Below are 23,564 nucleotides of genomic sequence, written 5' to 3' on the forward strand. Positions count from 1 at the left end.
CAGAGAGTATTGTGAATCCGGTGCTGATGTATTTTGCTTAGTGCCCTGCTGAATGAATAGCATACGCTTGTATTCACTGCTCATCTGACAGTAGGACATGGCATGTGCAGGTTTTCAGCCTCTGCATATAAATAACAGTGTCCTCATTCACTCAATGTAACAGGCGAGAGAAAACTACGAGAGCAGCATCACATAGGGTGAATATGTAATGAAAAAAGGAGCTACATGACTACAGAGGGTCTCTTCAGAGTGTTGTAAACTTATATAAAAAAATACAAATAAAATACTGCATTTAGGCATGTCAGAAGTGGCATTGTCAAAGACCCACTTGCCAATTTCAACCTTGCTGGGAATCAAGATTTATTGTGGAAAGAAATCCAAAAATAGTCACTTTTCTTTTGCAACTTTCCTTAGATCTAATAGTTTCCGAAGCCGTGAGGAGCAGGCGTGAAGGTCTCGTTCATCAAGAGTTGATAGCTGCTACAAAGTGCAACTTGCCTGATGGAGTTCCAGACTCTTCCTCCCATTACATGGATAACTATATGGTTTGTAATGCTTTCCTCTTTCAGCATGAGGAATTAAATGTCAGAACAGCTTATTATACATGGGGTTGTGAGGGTAGTGAGTGACAGTTTCAGTTGTCCAAAGAGATCCTTCTAATGAGGAACTAAATATCCTGAAAACTTAAAGTTACGGCAGGTGCAGATGACCGTATTTTCAACATGCGTGCGATCCATCAAAAAAAAATTAAAAATAGGACCGCTTTCAGACCAACACTATACAATAAGACAGTGCACTTCTGACTTTATCCTAGGACCAAGTAGTCTGAGGAAAAAAATTGCAGCATGCACGATTTACCTCCGATAATGGCACTCGCCGATTCATGGATGACATTCGAGTGCAATCCGATTTTTCACGGACAGACCAAACTAAATAAATGGAGGCTTTTTTTGTTTGTTTTATTGTTTTTAAATTCTCACATCTGTGAAAATCAGCTCACACACTAACCAAACTCTGATCAGAGAGTGTGATTAGCATAATTGGACCATTTTTATTGGATGGAAAACATACTATCACCCACACCTGTCGTAAACCTACCATTGATAATATGGAGCCTGCTGAAGACTCTTCCTAAAAAAATCCGCAGTGGCCAGTGTGAAAATTACAAGATCACTAATTTTGTTTTTTAAGAGAGATCTGGTTATGAGAAAATACAAACAAAAAAACCCTAAAAAAAAAACACCACTGTCAAAGTTTTATTTTTTTAATTTTTTGTTCCTGGAGCAGAACAATATTGTATCATACAATTATTAGGTTCTGTAGAAGGATGTAGATCTGGGGATTTATTATGATGGAATATAGGAATATAGGCTGAACTGGATGGACAAATGTCTTTTTTCGGCCTTACTATGTTACACATACATGTAGCTCAAAAACCTGACTTAAGTAAGCACTATCATTGCAATTTTTATCCTATTAATATATTGCAATCACATTGGATAGCACTGTGTATTTAGTGTATTTACAAGTGCTTTTTTTTCCCTTCTACTCAGTTAATTTTTATCTTTTCCTTTAGGTCTATGACATAACATGATTAAAACCAGACTAGCTGAATCATTATCAGCTTTATGTACAAACATGATGTTTCTTTTCCCTTAATGAACCATTCCCCTCTTCAACTGCTGACCCAGCTGCTCTGCTCCTCCCCCTTCCAATGACTTTTCTTGTGAAGACTCATACAGGGAAAATAGACTTACTGTTTCTGACCTAATGAGTTAAAAAGTTGCTAATACGTTGCTAATATCTCCACAACGGAAAGGTGAAATTTAATAAAACGTTAAGGCTACTTTCACACTAGCGTCGGGCTCGGCCCGTCGCTGTGCGTCGGGCCGACGTTCCCGACGCTAGCGTTGTCTCCGCCGCACAACGGGGGCAGCGGATGCATTTTTCCAGCGCATCCGCTGCCCGATTGTGAGGTGCGGGGAAGTGCGGGGAGGTGGGGGCGGAGTTCCGGCCGCGCATGCTCGGTTGGAAAAAGCGGACCGTCGTGAGCAAAAAACGTTACATGTAGCGTTTTTTGCTCCCGACGGTCCGCCACTGCACGACGCATCCGTCACACAACGGGTGCGACGTGTGGCAATCCATCACAATGCGTCGCTTAATGTAAATCAATGGTGAAAAAACGCATCCTGCAAACACTTTTGCAGGATGCGTTTTTTCGGCAAAACGACGCATTGTGACGGAATGCAGTTAACGCTAGTGTGAAAGTAGCCTAAGCCAAGTGGGCGTTATTAAATCATTTTCACTGGGAGCCTATACTTCTCCCTGAAAAGCAAAATGAGCAATTTTAAGTACATAGTGTAATATAATATGATTATTGCAATATATCAACCTAGTTATGACCTGTGACGCATACGTATGTCATATGTCGCCTACCCCTCTTTGATGAGAACTTCCTCTCTGAACCCGCATGTTTTCAGGCACCTGACATTTGGTCTGATCAGCTGTCATGTACCCCTAACAGCCGTGGGTGGAATCACGATCCACCCGCAGCTGTTAACATGTTAAACGCCAGTCAATCTCTGACAGGGTTATTTAACAGTATCGCGTCATATGTTTGCAATGCGTCAATTGGTTGGCATGACACCCCAGAGCCACCGTTCATAATAGATGAGAATTTCTGCTACACATAGCAGGGCTCGGGTCCTGCTAGTGTGTAGCACAAGCAATCGGATGATCGCAGCTTCAACTCACTCAATAGTCACCTATGGAAACTATTGAAATTAAAAAAAATGTTTTGAAAAATATTAAGCAAATATAAAAAAATTCAAATCACCCCTTTTGCCCCCATTCAAAAAAAAAAGTTAAGAAAATATCTAAACTACACATATTTGGTATTGCCATGTCCAGAAACACCAGATCTATCAAAATCTAAAAATAATTACGGTAATCTGATTGGTAAATGGCTTAGTGAGAAAAAAAGAAATGAAAGGGAGAATAAAAAAAGAAAAAAAACAGAATTACGTTTTTTTTGGTAGTTACAAGATTCCAATAAAATGCAATAACAGGCGATCAAAACATCGTATCTACCCACAAATGGCATCAATAAAAGTTAGCTCAGCACACAAAAAACAAGTCCTCATCCTGCCCTAGATACTGAAAAATGTTTTTGTTTTTTTTTTAAATAAATGATGGATTTATTTTTTACCACTAAAATAAAATTGTAATGACCTGAAGAATGATAATGGCATGTCAGTTTTAACATTTAGTGAATGTGGTAAAAAATAAAATAATTGTAGGATTGAACTATTTTTGCAATTTTCCCACACTTAGAATTTTTTCCCCGTTTTCCAGTACACTGTATGGTAAAATCCATGGAGTGGTTCAAAAGTACAACTTGTCCCACAAAAAAAAAAAAGCCCTCACATGGCCATATTTACTGAAAAAAAAAAATATATGGCTCTGTGAAGAAGGGGAGCAGAAGATGAAAACACCAAAATGTAAAAGGGGTTAAGAAGACAAAAAACTTTGAGAGTGCTTTTTTAAATAGTCATTTTCTGATGGCTTGCCTCGAAAAACTATTCTATTCACAGAAGAGAGCAAAATGGATTTTCTGAATGCATAAATGTATAAAATGTGTTAATTTCCTTCCAACAATAACATTCAGCAAAAATAACACTTACTGGTAGACTCCGCACCATACTGCAGATCTGTTTTTTATGTTAACAACATAGAAAGGTTAACTAAGGGAAAGTTCAAAAACTACGCAGTGCAGTGAAATCATAAGACAATGCATATAAATGCCAGTGTTTAGCTTTGTGACCCCAATTATGTTGTGTGGAGCACTATATACAGCAGTGTCCTGTGCAGACAATACAAAGTATCTATATTTGACAGTAATGTATTTAGGTGGAATACAGTATTTAAATGCAGACACTCGAAGACGAACACTGTTACATTCATCCATAGTATTAGTTGAAAAGAGGATTTCCTTACCTAGAGCGAACTCGAGCTTCGGGTCAGCTAAAGTCCTCTGCATCCCTGAGGACACAAAAGTAAGATAAATAGTAATTAAAAATAAAGATTTTACTATACAGCATTTCATTAGCAACTACACATAATTCTTGGGAGACATTAATATTTTATTTTCTGTCCATCCACGTTCTGAGAAAAACTTTTATGTGATTTATTGAAAGGTGAATTCAGGTAATGCCTAATATATAAAAGGAAACCACAGAACAAACATGGGCACAAAATATATCACAAAAATCTGAAAAATTGTAGCAGAAGTATCAGATCCAGACTTCTTTACATCACAGCCTTATATAATTTGCTGTGGCTAAATGGTCTACTGAAGTATTGATTGAGAAGGTGAAAAATACAAGGCCTATCAGCCTTTAATCCTAGAATGCTTGACGTAAAAAATCTACACTTTTACGTAATGGGGGCCTTTTAGGAGAAACTCACATAAATAACTTTTAAGTTATTATAAGTTTATTTCAAAATTGCAAAATAAGATAGGAATAATGCACAACATTTTAATATTTTTTCCAGAAAACACCAAAAAAAACCATTTTTTTTCCAAATTTCAAACAAAGATATGAAAAACACACAAAGGTATATAAATCTAGAGTAAACTAGGTGCATACAAATAGCAGGGGCCTAAAAAGGGCTAAAAACATTGTTACACCAAAATGCCTATCAAAAAAATTACGCGAACAACTGGATATTACCAACAATGACATACTGAAGGAATACCTAAAGTATCAAAATTCTAACTAAAGTAATTTTGCAGATAATAGCAAAAAAGTAAGCACCGGGGCCTAAAAGGCCCCCGATACGCATTCTAGGTAAATCTTAGTTTAGGAGAAAAATGTTTATTTTTGGTTTAGATCAACAGTGTCCCAAGTCTAGTTTCCATGTCAGTCTTCCATGGTTGCTGGATGAGGGTCATGCAAACTGACCCTTACCTTATAAAATTCCTGACATCTCTTCTGATCTGTAGGCCTGGCAGGACAACATCATTGCAGCATGGTGCACGCAATAATTTGTGCCAAGGCTACTATTCAGAAGAAGCACCGGGAATTCCAACAAGTGGGAATCAGCTTACAGAGCTCCTACCTGGGATCAACAGACTACTGATGTTTTATAATTTCCCTTTAAAAATATAAATCTATTGTCATTAACATTTTTTTTTTTATTAATAGTAACAGATGAAAATACCGTATTTTTCAGATTATAATATGAACTTTTTTTCCCCCAAATTTGGGGGGAAATAATGGGGGTGCGTCTTATAATGCAGATATACCTTACCGTACCGTTGCTGTAGGCTGCAGGCTGGGATGAGGGGGTGTCTGGCGCTGCTGCGGGTGCCCGGCGGTGCTGCGGGGGCTGTCGGCTGGTGCTGCGGGTGTCTCTGATGCTGCAGGGGGCTCTGCCAACATTTTGTGAAAGGTCAGAGCCCTCCACAGTTCCATGGTTTCCAGTGCGGTAGATCTTCCGAGATTTTGGTGCTGAGATCACCATCTGCACATGCGCCGCCCCCTGGTGGCCATTTTCCCGGAGTCCACCGCACAGGGAACCATGGAACTGCAGGGGGCTCTGGCCTTTCACAAAATGTTGGCAGAGCCCCCTTCAGCACTGGACACCCCCGTTGAACACCCCTGCAGCACCGGACACCCGCAGCGGCGCACCGCACATTGGAACACTCCCTCATCCCAGCCTGCAGCATCACCCCACTCCTGCCTCCTCCAGCAGCGACCCTGGGACCCCTATTTTCCACCTCAAAATTTGGGGTGCGTGTTATAATCCGGAGCGTCTTATAATCCAAAAAATACTGCACAATATTCATTGTAATATATCTTATCTGTGAAATCTGCTTTCTCTTTCTGGACTCGTTCTTAATATACAGGTAAAATCTGTCTTCAGTGAATACAGACTTTCCCATTACAGAGATAGGAAATGGCAGTTGGTTCTCATAAAACAGAAGGGAAGAGGAGGCAGGATCTGAAGGCAGACTCACACATTCTGCTGCAAGTTATCCTGAAACTCCAGTTACACATCAATATGATGTCTGTCCCCTTTTGCAGATAAAACAGATGATTTTTACGAGATTTTTGAATTTTTTCCTGTTCATTCATTCAGAAAAGCATTTTTTTATGAAGTCAGACACTGATGCTGGGCCTGTCCCACAATTTTAGTTCTATTTCATCCCAAAGGTATTTGATGGGGAGGAGGTCAGAGCTCTTTGCAGTTAGTCATGTTCTTTAACATCAAACTCGCCCAACCATTCAACGAGTTTCTCCCTTCTCGTGTGAATAGGCAGATACTTGTCAATCCAGGGTAGTGGGTGGTGAGTAGAAGCCAGGGACCTGCCTCTCTGACTAGACTCCAACATGGTTTGGCAGTTTTTAAAGTATGTTTTTCTCTGAAACACCGTAGCATTTCAGGGTCAAACATACTTGCCTGAGTTCATACAGGCAGTGCCTGATACATGCTGCCTGTGGATTAGGCAGCATGTATCAGATGTCAGGTTCACTATTGCAAAAAATAACCCAGCATGCTGTAAAAATGGCATCTCATCCATGTATACACCACTGCATGTACTGTATCGATACCCGGTTCCTCACAATTCTTTTTGCTGCTTCTTCCAGCAAGAAAGGCATGTGACTAGAGTTGTCAGTAACTGGCAGCTTTGGTCAAATATTAGCATGACTGGAAAGCGTCAGCAGTACGTTTGTTGGGAATTGTCAGTCAGGCATAGATTTTTGCTATTTTTATGATTCTTCACCAAAAATTTACATTTATTATCTTTATGTTTGAGGCATGATATGTGGGAAAAGGTTAAAAAGTTCCTGGGAGCCGAATACTTTCACAAGGCACTGTAGATGGCTTAAGAAGGTTGATCCAACATACAGATTCCCTTTAACATAGCACCCATAGGACTCTATAGACCCATAGTGTAACTTCATATGTCCCGATTGTATTGTGGCATGTCCCATCAGACCTCTGCCATGAGCATGAGGCTTGATAAGGTTTTCAACATAATCATGTTAATCAACAGTCTACAAAATACATGTTTGAGCAGTAGGTGCGCCACCAGTAACTGGAACAAAAGTTCCAAGCCCTCTGTTTCTCCTCATTACAGCTCTACAGTGACCAAGTTGGAATAGTGTAGTAGAGTGTCGGTCACACATGCACAAGAGCACAGAGTTGCAGGGATGAACTCTTTATCAGCAATTTTGTGGTTAAGTGATTGTTGTTACGGATGTCAGAGGCCACAAGCTCAAATAGGCTACCTTTGACAGACAATTGTGATGGAACACAAAGTCACTGGTTCCGTCACTTAACTCAGCAGGCTACAGGCGTCCTTTCTGTCTGCTGGAGGCCAGAACCAAGCAGGGGATGTCATCAGTGCAATGACGTCACTGCATCACATCTCCAGCATCCACTAAGAGAATAGATAGAAGCCAAGACAGACGCTTCGGAGGATGAGGAGTCTGGATTAGGTGAGTATAGGATTTTTTTTTATTTTGGGGGTGCTGTGGGGTGCCATCAACTTGTATAGGATGCTGTGAGTTGGACTATCATAGTATATGTTGGGGACCATCATGCAACATAGGGGGGTGTTGGGGGGACCATCATACTATATGGTGGACTGTAAGGTGGACAGTCATAATATATAGGGGACTGTTGTGAAATTGGATTCTGGGCTCCCCCGGTGGCCACTTGTGGAATTGTACTTGTGTGCATCATCCCCTCTGTTCACCTGCTCCTATCAGGATGTGGGAGTCGCTATATAACCTTGCTCCTCTGTCAGTTTCATGCCGGTCAACAATGTAATCAGAAGCCTTTCTGTGCATGTTCCTGCTACTAGACAACTCCCAGCTAAGTTGGACTTTTGTCCTTGTGTGTTTTTGCATTTTGTTCCTGTTCACAGCTGCTGTTTCGTTACTGTGTCTGGAAAGCTCTTGTGAGCGGAAATTGCCACTCTGGTGTTATGAGTTAATGCTAGAGTCTTAAAGTAATTTCTGGATGGTGTTTTGATAGGGTTTTCTGCTGACCATGAAAGTGCCCTTTCTGTCTTCTTGCTATCTAGTAAGCGGACCTCGATTTTTGCTAAACCTATTTTCATACTACGTTTGTCATTTCATCTAAAATCACCGCCAATATATGTGGGGGCCTCTGTCTGCCTTTTGGGAAAATTTCTCTAGAGGTGAGCCAGGACTGTCTTTTCCTCTGCTAGGATTAGGTAGTTCTCCGGCTGGCGCTGGGCATCTAGGGATAAAAAAACGTATGCATGCTACCCGGCCACTTCTAGTTGTGCGGCAGGTTTAGTTCATGGTCAGTATAGTTTCCATCTTCCAAGAGCTAGTTCTCATATATGCTGGGCTATGTTCTCTCGCCATTGAGAATCATGACAGTTTGACCGGCCCAAAAAAAAGGGTTAAATTACTGGCTGAGAAAGGAGAGAAAAAGAAGTCTGCTACAATTTTATTTTATTTTTTTCCTCTAGTTCTGAGTGTGCTCTTAATTGAATCACTTGCTAGTCTGCCTATACTGCAGCCTTCCTCTCTTTCTCTCCTTCTTATCCTTGAATGGCTCTGTGTTCACCTGTTTCAAATGGATCTTCAGAGTGTAGCTACAGGTTTGAATAATCTCGCCACAAAGGTACAAAATTTGCAAGATTTTGTTGTTCATGCACCTATGTCTGAGCCTAGAATTCCTTTGCCTGAATTCTTCTCGGGGAATAGATCTCACTTTCAAAATTTAAAAAATAATTGCAAATTGTTTTTGTCCCTGAAGTCTCGCTCTGCCGGAGACCCTGCACAGCAGGTCAGGATTGTAATTTCCTTGCTCCGGGGCGACCCTCAAGACTGGGCTTTTGCATTGGCACCAGGGGATCCTGCGTTGCTCAATGTGGATGCGTTTTTTCTGGCCTTGGGGTTGCTTTATGAGGAACCTCATTTAGAGCTTCAGGCGGAAAAGGCCTTGATGTCCTTGTCTCAGGGGCAAGATGAAGCTGAAATATACTGCCAAAAATTCCGCAAATGGTCTGTGCTTACTCAGTGGAATGAGTGCGCCCTGGCGGCGATTTTCAGAGAAGGTCTCTCTGATGCCATTAAGGATGTTATGGTGGGGTTCCCTGTGCCTGCGAGTCTGAATGAGTCCATGACGATGGCTATTCAGATCGATAGGCGTCTGCGGGAGCGCAAACCTGTGCACCATTTGGCGGTGTCTACTGAGAAAACGCCAGAAAATATGCAATGTGATAGAATTCTGTCCAGAAGCGAGCGGCAGAATTTTAGACGAAAAAATGGGTTGTGCTTCTATTGTGGTGATTCAACTCATGTTATATCAGCATGCTTTAAGCGTACTAAGAAGCCTGACAAGTCTGTTTCAATTAGCACTTTACAGTCTAAGTTTATTCTATCTGTGACCCTGATTTGTTCTTTGTCATCTATTACCGCGGACGCCTATGTCGACTCTGGCGCTGCTTTGAGTCTTATGGAATGGTCCTTTGCCAAACGCTGTGGGTATGATTTGGAGCCATTGGAGACTCCGATACCTCTGAAAGGGATTGACTCCACCCCATTGGCTAGTAATAAACCACAATACTGGACACAAGTGACTATGCGTGTTAATCCGGATCACCAGGAGGTTATTCGCTTTCTGGTGCTGTATAATCTACATGATGTTTTGGTGCTGGGATTGCCATGGCTGCAATCTCATAACCCAGTCCTCGACTGGAGAGCTATGTCTGTGTTAAGCTGGGGATGTAAAGGAACTCATGGGGACGTACCTTTGGTTTCCATTTCATCATCTATTCCCTCTGAGATTCCTGAATTCTTGTCTGACTTTCGTGACGTTTTTGAAGAACCCAAGGTTGGTTCACTACCTCCGCACCGGGAGTGCGATTGTGCCATAGACTTGATCCCGGGTAGTAAATACCCTAAGGGTCGTTTATTTAATCTGTCTGTGCCTTAACACGCGGCTATGCGAGAATATATAAAGGAGTCCTTGGAAAAGGGACATATTCGTCCTTCGTCATCTCCCTTAGGAGCCGGTTTTTTCTTTGTGTCTAAGAAAGACGGCTCTTTGAGGCCGTGTATTGATTATCGACTTTTGAATAAAATCACGGTTAAATATCAATATCCGTTACCACTGCTTACTGATTTGTTTGCTCGTATAAAGGGGGCCAAGTGGTTCTCTAAGATTGATCTCCGTGGGGCGTATAATTTGGTGCGAATCAAGCAGGGGGATGAGTGGAAAACCGCATTTAATACGCCCGAGGGCCATTTTGAGTATTTGGTGATGCCTTTTGGTCTTTCAAATGCCCCTTCAGTCTTCCAGTCCTTTATGCATGACATTTTCCGCGATTATTTGGACAAATTTATGATTGTGTATCTGGATGATATTCTGATTTTTTCGGATGACTGGGACTCTCATGTCCAGCAGGTCAGGAGGGTTTTTCAGGTTTTGCGGTCTAATTCCTTGTGTGTGAAGGGTTCTAAGTGTGTTTTTGGGGTTCAAAAGATTTCCTTCTTGGGATACATTTTTTCCCCCTCTTCCATCGAGATGGATCCTGTCAAGGTTCAGGCTATTGGTGATTGGACGCAACCCTCTTCTCTTAAGAGTCTTCAGAAATTTTTGGGCTTTGCTAACTTTTATCGTCGATTTATTGCTGGTTTTTCTGATGTTGTAAAACCATTGACTGATTTGACTAAGAAGGGTGCGGATGTTGCTGATTGGTCCCCTGATGCTGTGGAGGCCTTTCGGGAGCTCAAGCGCCGCTTTTCTTCCGCCCCAGTGTTGCGTCAGCCTGATGTTGCTCTTCCTTTTCAGGTTGAGGTCGACGCTTCTGAAATCGGAGCTGGGGCGGTGTTGTCGCAGAGAAGTTCCGACTGCTCCGTGATGAGACCTTGTGCTTTTTTTTCCCGTAAATTTTCGCCCGCCGAGCGGAATTATGATATTGGGAATCGGGAGCTTTTGGCCATGAAGTGGGCTTTTGAGGAGTGGCGTCACTGGCTTGAGGGGGCCAGACATCAGGTGGTGGTATTGACTGACCACAAAAATTTAATTTACCTTGAGTCTGCCAGGCGCCTGAATCCTAGACAGGCGCGCTGGTCGTTGTTTTTCTCTCGGTTTAATTTTGTGGTGTCTTACCTACCGGGTTCTAAGAATGTTAAGGCGGATGCCCTTTCTAGGAGTTTTGAGCCTGACTCCCCTGGTAATTCTGAGCCCACAGGTATCCTTAAAGATGGAGTGATATTGTCTGCCGTTTCTCCAGACCTGCGGCGGGCCTTGCAGGAGTTTCAGGCGGATAGACCTGATCGTTGCCCACCTGGTAGACTGTTTGTTCCTGATGATTGGACCAGTAGAGTCATCTCTGAGGTTCATTCTTCTGCGCTGGCAGGTCATCCTGGAATCTTTGGTACCAGGGATTTGGTGGCAAGGTCCTTCTGGTGGCCTTCCCTGTCACGAGATGTGCGAGGCTTTGTGCAGTCTTGTGACGTTTGTGCTCGGGCCAAGCCTTGTTGTTCTCGGGCTAGTGGATTGTTGTTACCCTTGCCTATCCCGAAGAGGCCTTGGACGCACATCTCGATGGATTTTATTTCGGATCTGCCTGTTTCTCATAAGATGTCTGTCATCTGGGTGGTGTGTGACCGTTTCTCTAAGATGGTCCATCTGGTTCCCTTGCCTAAGTTGCCTTCTTCTTCCGAGTTGGTTCCTCTGTTTTTTCAAAATGTTGTTCATTTGCATGGTATTCCGGAGAATATCGTTTCTGACAGAGGGACCCAATTCGTGTCTAGATTTTGGCGGGCATTCTGTGCAAGGATGGGCATAGATTTGTCTTTTTCGTCTGCTTTCCATCCTCAGACTAATGGCCAGACCGAGCGGACTAATCAGACCTTGGAGACATATTTGAGGTGTTTTGTGTCTGCGGATCAGGATGATTGGGTTGCTTTTTTGCCTTTGGCGGAGTTCGCCCTCAATAATCGGGCCAGCTCTGCCACCTTGGTGTCCCCGTTTTTCTGTAATTCGGGGTTTCATCCTCGATTTTCCTCCGGTCAAGTGGAATCTTCGGATTGTCCTGGAGTGGATGCTGTGGTGGAGAGGTTGCATCAGATTTGGGGGCAGGTGGTGGACAATTTGAAGTTGTCCCAGGAGAAGACTCAGCTTTTTGCCAACCGCCGTCGTCGTGTTGGTCCTCGGCTTTGTGTTGGGGACTTGGTGTGGTTGTCTTCTCGTTTTGTCCCTATGAGGGTTTCTTCTCCTAAGTTTAAGCCTCGGTTCATCGGCCCGTACAAGATATTGGAGATTCTTAACCCTGTGTCCTTCCGTTTGGACCTCCCTGCATCCTTTTCGATTCATAATGTTTTTCATCGGTCATTGTTGCGCAGGTATGAGGTACCGGCTGTGCCTTCCGTTGAGCCTCCTGCTCCGGTGTTGGTTGAGGGTGAGTTGGAGTACGTTGTGGAAAAGATCTTGGACTCTCGTGTTTCCAGACGGAAACTCCAGTATCTGGTCAAATGGAAGGGATACGGTCAGGAGGATAATTCTTGGGTCACTGCCTCTGATGTTCATGCCTCCGATCTTGTCCGTGCCTTTCATAGGGCTCATCCTGATCGCCCTGGTGGTTCTGGTGAGGGTTCGGTGCCCCCTCCTTGAGGGGGGGTACTGTTGTGAAATTGGATTCTGGGCTCCCCCGGTGGCCACTTGTGGAATTGTACTTGTGTGCATCATCCCCTCTGTTCACCTGCTCCTATCAGGATGTGGGAGTCGCTATATAACCTTGCTCCTCTGTCAGTTTCATGCCGGTCAACAATGTAATCAGAAGCCTTTCTGTGCATGTTCCTGCTACTAGACAACTCCCAGCTAAGTTGGACTTTTGTCCTTGTGTGTTTTTGCATTTTGTTCCTGTTCACAGCTGCTGTTTCGTTACTGTGTCTGGAAAGCTCTTGTGAGCGGAAATTGCCACTCTGGTGTTATGAGTTAATGCTAGAGTCTTAAAGTAATTTCTGGATGGTGTTTTGATAGGGTTTTCTGCTGACCATGAAAGTGCCCTTTCTGTCTTCTTGCTATCTAGTAAGCGGACCTCGATTTTTGCTAAACCTATTTTCATACTACGTTTGTCATTTCATCTAAAATCACCGCCAATATATGTGGGGGCCTCTGTCTGCCTTTTGGGAAAATTTCTCTAGAGGTGAGCCAGGACTGTCTTTTCCTCTGCTAGGATTAGGTAGTTCTCCGGCTGGCGCTGGGCATCTAGGGATAAAAAAACGTAGGCATGCTACCCGGCCACTTCTAGTTGTGCGGCAGGTTTAGTTCATGGTCAGTATAGTTTCCATCTTCCAAGAGCTAGTTCTCATATATGCTGGGCTATGTTCTCTCGCCATTGAGAATCATGACAGGGGACTATCAGGTCAATTATACTATATGGTGCACCATATGGTGCTATACCATGTTGGAGGTTGTGGTGACCATCATACTGTATTGGATGGTTATGGGGGACATCATACTGTATGGGGGCTGTGGGCTCATCATACTTTACGTGGGGGTTTTGGTGGACATCATACTTTAAATAGGGGCCTGTATTGGATATCATACTGTGTGGGGGTCTGTGGTTCCTCTCATACTGTATATTGGGGGCTGTGGTTGATACCATACTATATAGGAGGCTGTGGTGACAATCTTACTGTGTGGGGCATCGTACTTTGTGTAAGGTTTGTGGTGCAATCATACTGTGTGGGTCATCATACTTTCATGAAAGGGGTATCATAGTGAGTGAGATCACTTAGGGGCTTCAGTAGGGGTAAAATAACTAAGTGCTGCAATACATTTCCTTCTCTGTTTCTTAACCCCCGCAGCTTTTTTCGTTTTTGCGTTTTCGTTTCTCGCTCCCCTCCTTCCCAGAGCCATAACTTTTTTATTTTTCCATCAATATGGCCATCTGAGGGCTTTTTTTTTGCGGGTCAAGTTGTACTTTTGAACACCACCATGGGTTTTACCACGTTGTGTACTAGAAAACGGGAAAAAAATTCCAAGTGCGGTAAAATTGCAAAAAAAGTGCAATCTCACTCTTGTTTTTTGTTTGGCTTTTTTTTGCTAGGTTCACTAAATGCTAAAACTGACCTACCATTACGATTCTCCATGTCATTAAGAGTTCATATAAGAAGAATACTTGGAACTCAACTTTGGAAGAATTTTTTGTGTTTAATGCAGTCAGAAATCAAAAATGTTTCGGCCTGGTTTGGCCTTCATCAGTAATAGACTGCATAGTATGTGTGTAGTCTTGTCCAATTTAGTGAGTCGGACAGTGGTACAAGGATCACTTTAAATGAGCGCTGTGGTAAATAAGACTATCAGTGTCAAAAGGCAAAATACTGCCGGCCGGGCCTGTGATCAGAGACAGTGTGAGCATGTTTCCTGCAGCAACGCGGTATCCACTGCTAGTCAGCTCAGATCGCATCTATGTAGTAGAATTACAGACTTGCTATGAGCGCCGACCACAGGGTGGCGCTCATAGCAATCCAGCATCAACAACCATAGAGGTCTCAAGAAGACCTCTGGTTGTCATGCCAATGCACCGAAGACAGGGGTCACAAGTGCACACATTTCCAGCCAGATGGTGGGAAGCGCTTGTTAAATGCCACTGTCAAGAGTTTGACAGCGCCATTTAACTAGTTTAGGCCGGCGTCACACTTGGCGTAAGACAATACGCCACGTATTATACGTCCGTACTACGGCCGTAATACGGAGAAATGTTCCCAAAATAGTGATCCGTAGTCAGGGTGTGTCAGCGTATTTTGCGCATGGCATCCTCCGTATGTAATCCGTATGGCATCCGTACTGCGAGATTTTGGCGCAGGCTTGCAAAACCGACATCTAATGAATTTATGTGCTCAAATGTTCATTAAAACATATATACAGTATATATATATATATATATATATATATATATATATATATATATATATACACACACTCACCGGCCACTTTATTAGGTACACCATGCTAGTAACGGGTTGGACCCCCTTTTGCCTTCAGAACTGCCTCAATTCTTCGTGGCATAGATTCAACAAGGTGCTGGAAGCATTCCTCAGAGATTTTGGTCCATATTGACATGATGGCATCACACAGTTGCCGCAGATTTGTCGGCTGCACATCCCAAAGATGCTCCATACAAGGCAGGATGGATCCATGCTTTCATGTTGTTTACGCCAAATTCTGACCCTACCATCCGAATGTCGCAGCAGAAATCGAGACTCATCAGACCAAGCAACGTTTTTCCAATCTTCTACTGTCCAATTTCGATGAGCTTGTACAAATTGTAGCCTCAGTTTCCTGTTCTTAGCTGAAAGGAGTGGTACCCGGTGTGGTCTTCTGCTGCTGTAGCCCATCTGCCTCAAAGTTCGACGCACTGTGCGTTCAGAGATGCTCTTAGGCCTACCTTGGTTGTAACGGGTGGCGATTTGAGTCACTGTTGCCTTTCTATCAGCTCGAACCAGTCTGCCCATTCTCCTCTGACCTCTGGCATCAACAAGGCATTTCCGCCCACAGAACTGCCGCTCACTGGATTTTTTTTCTTTTTCGGACCATTCTCTGTAAACCCTAGAGATGGTTGTGCGTGAAAATCCCAGTAGATCAGCAGTTTCTGAAATACTCAGACCAGCCCTTCTGGCACCAACAACCATGCCACGTTCAAAGGCACTCAAATCACCTTTCTTCCCCATACTGATGCTCGGTTTGAACTGCAGGAGATTGTCTTGACCATGTCTACATGCCTAAATGCACTGAGTTGCCGCCATGTGATTGGCTGATTAGAAATTAAGTGTTAACAAGAAGTTGGACAGGTGTACCTAATAAAGTGGCCAGTGAGTGTATATGTCATTGAGACACATATATATATATTCTGTATTTAGATTTCATTCAGCGCGATATCTGTGAACAGCCGGTAATTCAATTGCCGGCTTTTCATTTCTCCTGCACAAACCCGACAGGATATGAGACATGGTTTACATACAGTAAACCATCTCATATCCCCCTTTTTTTTGCATATTCCACACCACTAATGTTAGTAGTGTGTATGTGCAAAATTTCAGCGCTGTAGCTGCTAAAATAAAGGGTTAAATGGCGGAAAAAATTGGCGTGGGCTCCCGCGCAATTTTCTACGCCAGAATGGTAAAGCCAGTGACTGAGGGCACATATTAATAGCCAGGAGAGGGTCCATGGTTATTGCCCCCCCCCCCCCGTGGCTAAAAACATCTGCCCCCAGCCACCCCAGAAAAGGCACATCTGGAAGATGCGCCTATTCTGGCACTTGGCCACTCTCTTCCCACTCCCTGTAGCGGTGGGATATGGGGTAATGAAGGGTTAATGCCACCTTGCTATTGTAAGGTGACATTAAGCCAGATTAATAATGGAGAGGCGTCAATTATGACACCTATCCATTATTAATCCAATTGTATGGAAGGGTTAAAAAACACACACACACATGATTTAAAAGTATTTTAATGCAATAAACACAGCGGCTGTTTTAATAATTTATTGCTCTCTCAATCCATCAGCAACACCCTCGCTTGGAAAAATAATAAACGCACAAGATACATACCCTCAGCTGAACCGTCACGTCCCACGAGGTAATCCATCTGAAGGGGTTAAAATATTTTACAGGCAGGAGCCCTGCTAATGCAGCTGTGCTCCGTGCCTGTAATCCCCGGCGAATGAATGAAATGTAGGTCATTGACCTACATTTCCTTCACTCGCGGTGATGCGCCCCCTGGTGGATGTCCTCATATGACCTGGAGCGTGGTAAAAAGTTCCCAGGCTGCAGTTCATGAGAACATCCAGCAGGGGCGCATCCCTGCGACTCAATGTAAGTATAGATCACTGCTTTCCTTTCAGCACCCGGGGATTACAGGCACGAGCGAGTGGTTTATCGCAGCTCGTGCCTGTAATATTAGTTAACCCCTTCAGATGGATTTCCTCGTTGGATGTGATAGGACATCAGAAGGTATGTATCTTGTGCGTTTATTATTTTTCCAAGCGAGGGTGTTGCTGATGGATTGAGAGAGCAATAAATTATTAAAACAACCGCTGTGTTTATTGCATTAAAATACTTTTAAATCATGTGTGTGTGTGTTTTTTAACCCTTTCATACAATTGGATTAATAATGGATAGGTGTCATAATTGACGCTTCTCTATTATTAATCTGGCTTAATGTCACCTTACAATAGCAAGGTGGCATTAACCCTTCATTACCCCATAGCCCACCGCTACAGGCAGGGCTGCCACTAGAGATTTCGGGGCCCCATACTGGCAACATTTTCAGGGCCCCCTTAAGACTCTGCCCAGGCTCCAACCCAGCCCCGCCTCCAACCCTCGAACTGTCTACAGCACCACCGCTGACTCTTGGAAAAACTACACTTCTCACCAATCACACATTAACAGTTCCCATCACCAGATCACACACATAGCCAGCAGATTTTGTTTTGGCCAAAAGGTTTTTTTAATCTGCCACGATGACAAGGTAGACTCTTTTGGCCGGGCCCTACTCTACTCTAACTTATTAAACATTTGTTAAAATATGCAATACAATTTAGGTATATTTTTATTTATTTTTCAATTTTTCAAATGACCAATAATTCCACATACAAGGGACAAATAACACAACACCATGACCAGACACCACATTATCACCACATAGTGACCTATAATACTATCTACAAGGAATAAATACTGCCACACCATGTGCAGACCACATATTACCACCACAGTGACCGAACAATATCGCATACAAGGGACAAATACCACAGCAGCATGTACAGACCACATATTACCACCACATGGTGACCAACTACATACAAGGAACAAATACCAACACAACATGACCAGACCACATATTACCACCACACGGTGACCGAATAATAGCACGTACAAGGAACAAATTTTCACCACACCATGACCAGACCACATATTACCACCAAATAGTGACCAAATAATAGCACATACAAGGAACAAATACCGCCACACCATGGCCGGACAACATATTACCACCACATTGTGACTGAATAGTACAATACTGATCATTAATAAAAATAAAATACTATCACCATAAGTGCTATTATACATAGGAGATCTGTACTTAGTATGCAGTGTCTGTGTACAGGTAATACAGTGGTCACCGATGCCATTATACACAGGAGCTCTATATATAGTGTCAGTGTACAGGTAATACAGGGATCACCAGTGACATTATACACAGGAGCTCTATATATAGTGTCAGTGTACATGTAATACAGTGATCACTAGTGACATTATACACAGGAGCTCTGTATACAGTATACAGTGTATGGTGTCAGTGTATAGGTAATACAGGGATCACTAGTGACATGATACACAGGAGCTCTGTATACAGTATATAGCGTATGGTGTCAGTGTACAGGTAACATACTGACTCACCAGTGACGTCTCTAGCTGAAGTCCTTCATCTTTGCGTTTCTTTTTAATCCAGCGCAGACCGCCATCACTTCTTTCAGCCAGGACTCGTCTCTGCATAAAATAACACAGTTATCTAGAGCACCGCTTTCAGAGCACATTCCCCACTTTTTTCCTTTCTTCTACACTACCCATCTGAATACAGACATTCACCCACCATTAATATATACTGTAATTGGTTATTATGCAACCCACCATTCCAAATATAAATTATAATACGCCACTGAGCCCCTTCTAGCTATACATAGCCACTTTCCCCATTTAATATATAAATTAATTAGCACCCTGTACTCTTTCTCCCAATTTATTTCCAGTCACTTTATCCTCAACGATCCCACTATGCACCTCCCGCTCTAACCCTAACTCCGATTCATTATAGTTACATGCCCCTTTTGCCTCAATTCATTGTCATGTCTTCTCTCTCTCCCACCCTCTATTCATTATCAACTGCTCTTCCCCACCCTCAAAATTCATTATTTGCTCTCCCTACCTTCAATATACCATTGGCTCTCCCCACCCCCACCTACAAATCAATTGCTGTCCACCGTCCCTCACACTCACTTGATGTGCATGCAGTCCCCATCACCCTCACTTCATCATTTGCAGTCCACCTTACTTCATCATTTAGTCCCCTATCCCCCCTTCACTTCATCTGCAGTCCCCCTTACTTTATCATTTGCAGCCCCCTATCATTTCATCATGTGCAGTACCCCCTCAAACACAATTCATCATTTGCAGTCCCCATCACCCCCACTTCATCTGCAGTCCCCATCACCCCCACTTCATCATTTGCAGCCCCCTATCATTTCATTATGTGCAGTACCCCCTCAAACACACTTCATCATCTGCAGCCCCCTATCATTTCATCATGTGCAGTGCCCCCTCAAGCACACTTCATCATTTGCAGCCCCCTATCATTTCATCATGCACAGTGCCCCCTTAAACACACTTCATCATCTGCAGCCCACTATAATTTCATCATGCGCAGTGCCCCCTCAAGCACACTTCATCATCTGCAGCCCCCTATCATTTCATCATGTGCAGAGCCCCCTCAACCACACTTCATCATCTGCAGCCCCCTATCATTTCATCTTGCGCAGTGCCCCCTTAAACACACTTCATCATCTGCATCCCCCTATCATTTGATCATGCGCAGTGCCCCCTCAACCACACTTCATCATCTGCAGCCCCCTATCATTTCATCATGTGCAGTACCCCCTCAAACACACTTCATCTGCAGCCCCGTATCATTTCATCATGTGCAGTGCCCCCTCAAGCACACTTCATCATCTGCAGCCCCCTATCATTTCATCATGTGCAGTGCCCCCTCAACCACACTTCATCATCTGCAGCCCCCTATCATTTCATCTTGCGCAGTGCCCCCTCAAACACTTCATCATCTGCAGCCCCTATCATTTCATCATGCGCAGTGCCCTCTCAAACACACTTCATCATCTGCAGCCCCCTATCATTTCATCATGCGCAGTGCCCCCTCAAACACACTTCATCATCTGCAGCCCCCTATCATTTCATCTTGCGCAGTGCCCCCTCAAACACACTTCATCATCTGCAGCCCCCTATCATTTCATCATGCGCAGTGCCCCCTCAAACACACTTCATCATCTGCAGCCCCCTATCATTTCATCATGCGCAGTGCCCCCTCAAACACACTTCATCATCTGCAGCCCCCTATCATTTCATCATGCGCAGTGCCCCCTCAAGCACACTTCATCATCTGCAGCCCCCTATCATTTCATCATGCGCAGTGCCCCCTCAAACACACTTCATCATCTGCAGCCCCGTATCATTTCATCATGCGCAGTGCCCCCTCAACCACACTTCATCATCTGCAGCCCCCTATCATTTCAAAATGCGCAGTGCCCCCTCAACCACACTTCATCATCTGCAGCCCCCTATCATTTCATCATGCGCAGTGCCCCCTTAAACACACTCCATCATCTGCAGTCTCACTCTCCCCCCACCTCACCCATTTAAAAAAACAAAAATAAAAATGTTTTTTATACTTACCTCAGTCGTTCCGGGGCGTCTAGTGTTTCCAGCAGTGAAGCAGCAGCTAGAATGTATGGGCTGCTGAGAGGACCTGACAGGAGCCCCTACATTCTAGCGCATTCACTACTGAGACTGCTAGAATCAGAGGCGTAGCTAGGGTTTCAACTTAGGGGGGGGGCAAAACATCTGAGTGGGCCCCTAACCAGCTAACCCTGATTACAGCTACGGTTGCGCACTCTAGTTGTGAATATATGGGAACCTCAGAATATGACCCTACTGTTATTGAAAATAAATCTCTATACAAAAACGAACATTGACTTTACCGCCATATTGTGATAATATGCAACTTTGATGGTCACAATACTCTGAGTGCCCCTATAACAATGATGCTTAAGTGCCCACTTAACATTTAATAATGTCCCCTAAGTTCCCCCTTGTACTGCTCCATTATACACAGTATGGTGAGCTTAAAGCTTCCATATACACTGTATAAGGCCCCCACAGCTCCCCTATACACCGTATAATGATTCTATAACTCCCCCATACACCGTATGATGTTCCCACTTCTCCCCTATTTACACAGTATGAAGTTCCCACTGCTTCCCTATAGATAATGAGCCCAATGCTCCCCTATACACAGTATAATGCTGACAGAACTCCACTATAGAAAGTAGAATGCCCCCCAGAGCTCCCCTATATACAGTGTAATGGGCCAACAGCTCCCTTATATGTAGTATGATGGGCCCGCAGCTCCCATATATACAGTATGATGGGCCCGCAGCTCCCTTATACACAGTATGATGGGCCCACAGCTTCCTTATACACAGTATGATGGGCCCGCAGCTCCTGTATACACAGTATGATGGGCCCGCAGCTCCCGTATACACAGTATGATGGACCCGCAGCTCCCATATACACAGTAAGATGGGCCCACAGCTCCCTTATACACAGTATGATGGGCCTGCAGCTCCCGTATACACAGTATGATGGACCCCATCTCCCTTATACAGAGTATGATGGGCCCGCAGCTCCCGTATACACAGTATGATTGACCCCCAGCTCCCTTAAACACAGTATGATTGACCCCCAGCTCCCTTAAACACAGTATGATGGGCCCACAGCTCCCTTATACATAGTATGATGGGCCCGCAGCTCCCGTATACATAGTATGATGGATTCACAGCTCCCGTATACACAGTATGATGGACCCCCAGCTCCCTTATACACAGTATGATAGGGCCGCAGCTCCTGTATACACAGTATGATGGGACCACAGCTCCCTTATACACAGTGTGATGGGCCTGCAGCTCCTCTATACACAGTATCATGGGACCACAGCTCCCTTATACATAGTATGATGGGCCCGCAGCTCCCATATACACAGTATGATGGGCCCGCAGCTCCCGTATACACAGTGTGATGGGCCCGCAGCTCTCTTATACACAGTATGATGAGCCCACAGCTCCCTTATACACAGTATGATGAGCCCACAGCTTCCTTATACACAGTATGATGGGCCCGCAGCTCCTGTATACACAGTATGATGGGCCCGCAGCTCCCGTATACACAGTATGATGGGCCTGCAGCTCCCTTATACACAGTATGATGGACTCACAGCTCCCTTATACACAGTATGATGGACCTGCAGCTCCCGTATACACAGTATGATGGACTCACAGCTTACTTATACACAGTATGATGGACTCACAGCTCCCTGTAATGATTTGGATGCCCCGGTCATTTACTAATCCTCCGGGGTATTCAGTATTTTGTGGCACTGCTGCAGTGCCGCTGCTCAAACTTGTGAGCGCAGCTTCTGACAGGCCAGAAGTGAGAAGCTATGTCACAAGCGCTCAATGTAAGACTATGAGGCTATGTGCACTTTGTTGCGGATTTACTGCGGATTTCCTGTGTTTTTTGTGCAGATTTCACCTGCGTTTTACCACCTGCGGAATCCTATACAGGAGCAGGTGTAAAATGCTGCGGAATCTGCAAATAGAACTGACATGCTACGGAAAATACAATGCAGCGTTTCCGCACCATGTGCACTGTGGATTTGGTTTTCCATAGGTTTACATGGCACTGTAAACCAGATGGAAAACTGCTGCAGATCCGCAGCGGCCAATCCGCACCGTGTGCACATAGCCTGAGAATGAGAACGAGGCCAGAACGAGGCTCCCATAGACTCACACTGATTAGTGACCTCTGCGCTGCTCCATGAAACAGTGGAGCCTCGGACAGGCCACAAACTGCAGGAGACGGAGCCGAGGGGAGACAAAAACAGATGAAGACGCCAGAAGGTGAGTATCAGACAGGGGACGGGGATTTTCAGCACCTGGAAGTGGTGCTGTAAATGTGATGCAGCTCTTGGTTACTGTATGCGGGCTCCTTATACTAACACTCATAAAATATCCAGGTGGTACGTATCAAAGGCCCCCTACCCCCCATCTCCAGCCTCCCCGTACATATACTATCATAACATAACATAATATTCAGCCCCCAGTGACCTGTCCCCCTCCCCCACAATACCCCCATCGTCTCACATCCACCCCTCAGTGCCCTGTCCCACCTCACCCACCTTCAGCCCCCACAACACCCCCATTGTCTCACATTCACCCCCCAGTGCCCTGTCTCCCCTCCCCCACAATACCCCCATGGGCTCACATTCACCCCCCAGTACCCTGTCCCCCCTCACCCACTTTCAGCCCCCACAATACCCCAACGGTCTCAGTGACATACCTGAATTTAATAAACCTAACATGTTCCATCCCCAGCACTTACTGATAACGTTTGCACTGCAGGTAGGACCAGGAAGTGTGAGTGAAATGCAGGGTGTGGGCACTAGGACCCAGCGTTCCTGAGCCAATCCCAGCGTGCACAGAGTGAAGAAAACTGCAGTCAGGAAAAGCTTCATGATCAGGTCAGAGGGGGCGAATCCATTCACTGCAGGGGGGAGACTGCAGCCGGCCACTGTGCTAGTAGCCAGCGTGCAGCTTGTCAGACGGGAGCAGACGTTATACTGCTCTGCTCCTATGTGTTCTGCCTCGTCACA

The 23,564-nt window shown here is 44.4% G+C and overlaps 1 protein-coding gene across 2 annotated transcripts in view; it reads right to left on the reverse strand.

Annotated features, from left to right (window-relative positions):
• The window catches only part of INPP4B (inositol polyphosphate-4-phosphatase type II B), a 1,036,387-nt gene that overhangs the window by 995,054 nt on the left and 17,769 nt on the right, over nucleotides 1-23,564 (reverse strand). For both annotated transcript variants that reach the window (XM_077279254.1, XM_077279253.1), the window contains exon 2: nucleotides 3,997-4,041. In XM_077279254.1, the coding sequence (XP_077135369.1) occupies nucleotides 3,997-4,041 (45 nt within the window). The remainder of the gene's footprint in view (nucleotides 1-3,996; nucleotides 4,042-23,564) is intronic.

Source organism: Ranitomeya variabilis, chromosome 1 (assembly GCF_051348905.1).
Source record: "Ranitomeya variabilis isolate aRanVar5 chromosome 1, aRanVar5.hap1, whole genome shotgun sequence".
NCBI lineage: Eukaryota > Metazoa > Chordata > Amphibia > Anura > Dendrobatidae > Ranitomeya > Ranitomeya variabilis.